The sequence below is a fragment of the Stegastes partitus genome, unplaced genomic scaffold (genome assembly GCF_000690725.1).
Source record: "Stegastes partitus isolate 25-593 unplaced genomic scaffold, Stegastes_partitus-1.0.2 Scaffold122, whole genome shotgun sequence".
In the NCBI taxonomy this organism is placed as follows: domain Eukaryota; kingdom Metazoa; phylum Chordata; class Actinopteri; family Pomacentridae; genus Stegastes; species Stegastes partitus.
The window spans coordinates 12,763-16,730 of NW_007577853.1; the positions used below are offsets into that span (position 1 = coordinate 12,763).

General features: G+C 40.4%; 1 protein-coding gene across 1 annotated transcript; it reads left to right on the forward strand.

Annotated features, from left to right (window-relative positions):
• Positions 1 to 462: 462 nt before the first annotated feature.
• LOC103354823 (muscarinic acetylcholine receptor M3-like) lies at positions 463 to 3,580 on the forward strand. Its single transcript, XM_008278373.1, has 6 exons — positions 463 to 568; positions 973 to 1,012; positions 1,082 to 1,139; positions 1,708 to 2,003; positions 2,204 to 2,940; positions 3,066 to 3,580. Exons 1-6 carry the CDS (start codon positions 463 to 465, stop codon positions 3,578 to 3,580), a joined length of 1,752 nt encoding a protein of 583 aa, XP_008276595.1.
• Positions 3,581 to 3,968: the final 388 nt, after the last annotated feature.

The window sequence follows — 3,968 nt, forward strand, 5'->3', positions numbered from 1 at the left end:
AAACAGCAAGAAATGAAAAGAGAAACACGTGAGATCAAGTGGGAATTTCAGATAAATTTTAAAAAAGACACCTGATACAATATTTTTTTGGGAAAAATATCCACCTTCTAAATATGAAATGTCTTAAAAGTTAAAGAATCAGTAGCAGTTGTAGTGACTGAGTTACATTTTTTGCTATCTTTTTTTTTTTTTTTGATTTGTGATGGGACTAGTGTTTCTCAATAGTGATGAACACTGATGGTTGTAGTCACAGCATCAAAATCACAGGCTACGGTACCCTTGGCTCTAAATTTAATGCAGTCTGCATAGTGACGATAACGTGTGCCGTCTTCGGAACTGCTTTTTTGGCTGATTGAAATATATAAGATCTTATGTAAAACCGTCAAATAACCAAGCTAAATACCTTCAGTTTTGCATTTGAAAATTGATGTCTTGTTTGCTTCCAGGAGTCCATTGGCCAGCATGAACCTGACCTCCAGCTCAGATCCCGTCCACTTACTTACCAACAGCTTTACTGGTATGAGAGACCAGACAGAAAACACCATCATAGCAGGGTCTGCAGTTTTAGGTACTGTCTACTGCGGTAATGGAGATGTGGTGTCTGCACATTTTTAATGATCTTTGGAAAAGTATACAAAAAAAGTAGGAAAGCTACATTTAAAAAAAACAAACAAACAAACAAAAAACAACAACTACGAAGCATCTAGCAAATACATAAATATTAACAAATGAAAGCTCCCTTTATCGAGCTAAAGATTTATGATGTAATGATGCAAAACTACTGATAAAAGAACTGTGGCATCTCCGATTTTCTTCACAACTCTGACAAAGGGCAAATTAAACACAATCAGTTGATGTGTTTAATATTTTAGTTAAGAATTACTAATCGCATACAACACACATTAATAAACATTCACATGTAAGACTTGGAAATGTTCTTTTTCTTTAAACTGACTTTCTCCACATCTACAGGTGGCTCTTACCAGGATTTGGCCCTATTATCTGAAAATGGGTGGAAGCAGCATAATGTCAGTCATTTCTCCAGGCAAGGAGGAAACTCGACTGATTCAGCAATTAACAGGACAGTAATGCTTCCTGAAGAGGAGTTTGACCCGTTAGGAGGACACACTATCTGGCAGGTGACAGTTGTGACAACAGTTCTTTTAACTTTGTTCTCACTGTATTAGTTTGGGGGATTTGCTGTGTGAATTTCATGGCCTCAGGAATGATGAATTCTGACAGCCAGGCAAACAATTACCTGCACTCTTCACATGGCTGCTCCAAAGAATCAAGGAATTTATGGATCATCTGAAATGTTTGCTTATGCTTGGTGTCACAAGACAAATGTTGCATTTTTGGAACGCTTGAGACTTGCCTGAATTAATTTATGACTTGTTTTCTCAAAGTAATTCAAGTAGAAGAAGTAGTAGCGGTAGCAGTAGTGGTCATATTAGTAGTAGTAGTAGTCGTAGTAATAACCCATAAAATTGTAGGCTCTGGTACTTCTGACAATGTCCCACAATATTGGCATTTTCTGCGAGAAAGCCCTTTAATTACAAATTACAAATTCCAAAAACAAACCAAAAAAAATGTTCAGTTACAACAATTGTATGTTGGGATTATGAATCACTACAACAAGATCTTATCTACTGAAAAGCACTTAACTGCCCTCTTAGATTCTTTCTCTTCGTATCGCCCCATCCTCAGGTCATCATCATTGTCTTCCTCACTGGATCGCTCTCTCTTGTCACTGTTGTTGGCAACATCCTCGTGTTGGTGTCATTCAGGATAAATAAGGCATTGAAGACAGTGAACAACTACTACCTGCTTAGCCTGGCATTTGCTGACCTGACCATCGGCACGCTGTCCATGAACTTGTACACCACCTACATCATCATGGACCAGTGGGCCCTGGGGCCAGTGGTTTGTGACTTGTGGCTTGCAATTGACTATGTGGCCAGTAACGCCTCAGTCATGAACCTACTCGTCATCAGCTTTGACAGGTAACAAAAGCAGGATTTATGTCATGTTTTTTGTTAATTGCCTCACATCCTAGCCACAGGTATCCACATGTCCCTGTTTAATTAGGCCCAAATGGAATGTTGCTCATTGAACTTAAAGATGTTGATTCTTGTGACTCTTAATGTGGTTGACAAAAATGAGAATGTTTACAGTTGCCCACTTTCTTTCTATGGTCTTCTAGGTATTTCTCTGTGACCAGACCTTTGACCTACCGGGCCAAGCGTACTACTAAGCGGGCCATGACCATGATTGGATTAGCCTGGTCCATTTCTTTTATTCTGTGGGCCCCAGCCATTCTGTTCTGGCAGTACATTGTGGGTGAGCGGACAGTCCAGCCAAACGAGTGCTATATTCAGTTCTTGTCGGAGCCCATCATTACATTTTGTACTGCTATAGCTGCATTCTACTTGCCAGTGACAATTATGGCAATCCTGTTTTGGAAGATCTATCAGGAGACAGAGAAGCGAGCTAAAGAAGTACAAGGTCTCAAAGGATCTGGGGCAGGCAACAGCTCAAAGCAGGCTCAGAATCAAGGGAATGGCAGTGGAAAAGCTGGTGGAGAAGGTGCAGCTAACAGTCAGAAGAATCCGTCAACTGTGCTACGGCAGATGAGCTCTCAAAGCTGCAGCAGCTATGAACTAAATCAGTCATCTTCAGAAAAGAATAACAAGGACAATGCCAGCTTACGGGAGGGAGTGGGAAACAGAGGACAGTGTGGCACATTTTGTTTCCAGTTTTCATCTCTTCTGCAAGGTCGTCGTGCATCCAAAAAGTCCCTCAACACCACAATACTAACAGAGGGTGAGGCAGAGCAGAGCAGCTGTGACAGCTTTAACAATAATGAAGTTGGGGCTTCAGGGGACCAGTCAGGTTCTGAGGCAGAAGCCGACGGTTCAGACCCATCAAGGATTCCAACAGGTTGGACATAACAGTATTATATGGCTTTGTTTGCATGATATATAACTGAATAAGAATGATGTACATAATGTTTAACTACAAATGCTTAAAGTTTCTTCTAATGTTAAATATTTCTATCTACATAGATAGTAAGAAGTCTAGAAAGATGAAGAAAAACAAGGATAAGCAGCCATCATCAGCCTCGAAAAGTCAAAAAGGTTTAAACTCGCCCAACTCCTCTTCTGCTGACCAATCACCTGCAGCTATAACCATGAAAGATGCAGCAATGGCTAAACGCTTTGCCTCGAAGGCCAAGACAGAGATCAACAAGCGCAAGAATGAAAAAAAAGCAAATGACAAGAAGGCAGCACGGACACTCAGTGCCATCCTGTTCGCCTTCATTACAACATGGTTACCGTACAACATCATGGTGCTGGTCAATACCTTCTGTCAGGACTGTATCCCTGAAACTCTCTGGGCTCTGGGCTACTGGTTGTGTTACGTTAACAGCACAGTCAACCCCATGTGCTATGCCCTGTGTAACAAGACCTTCAGGACAACTTTCAGGGATATTTTAATGTGCCAGTGGAAGCAAAAAAAGAACAAGCCTCATTTTAATCAGAGGCAGTCTGTGGCATTCAAGAAGAAAGACCCAATGTAGAGAGCAGCGGCCAGTTGTTAGATGGATCTGGGTTTCAGACTGCATTTTCTGATCCATATTCAGAGTTGAAATGCATAAGACACAGCTTATCTGTCATGGAAAAATTGTAAAAAAAAAAGAAAAAAATTAAATAAATAAATAAAAACCCCTCTCGAACCTTTTCTAGCCACATTAGCAGAATGACCCAAGGCCAGTTTGTTTTTCTGTCCCAGATACTGTGTCTTCTTAGCTGGATAGCCAAATTTGAAATGGATATTTATTGTCCAGAGGGAATTATTTCTAATAATTTGGTGATTCCTTGAGCTGCCATTTAGCATGGCATCAGTTCAAACTGATCTCCGACTATTTCACATCTAAAAAACTACATACTGGACTTCGTAATAACGGT

What these genes read in the sequence shown, in the direction of transcription:
- LOC103354823 (XM_008278373.1), top strand. Translation starts at nt 463, where the DNA reads ATGAACCTGACCTCCAGCTCAGATCCCGTCCACTTACTTACCAACAGC. An exon ending in CTCGTCATCAGCTTTGACAG is followed by an intron (nt 2,004 to 2,203) that starts GTAACAAAAGCA and finishes ATGGTCTTCTAG; the next exon opens with GTATTTCTCTGTGACCAGAC. An exon ending in CCCATCAAGGATTCCAACAG is followed by an intron (nt 2,941 to 3,065) that starts GTTGGACATAAC and finishes CTATCTACATAG; the next exon opens with ATAGTAAGAAGTCTAGAAAG.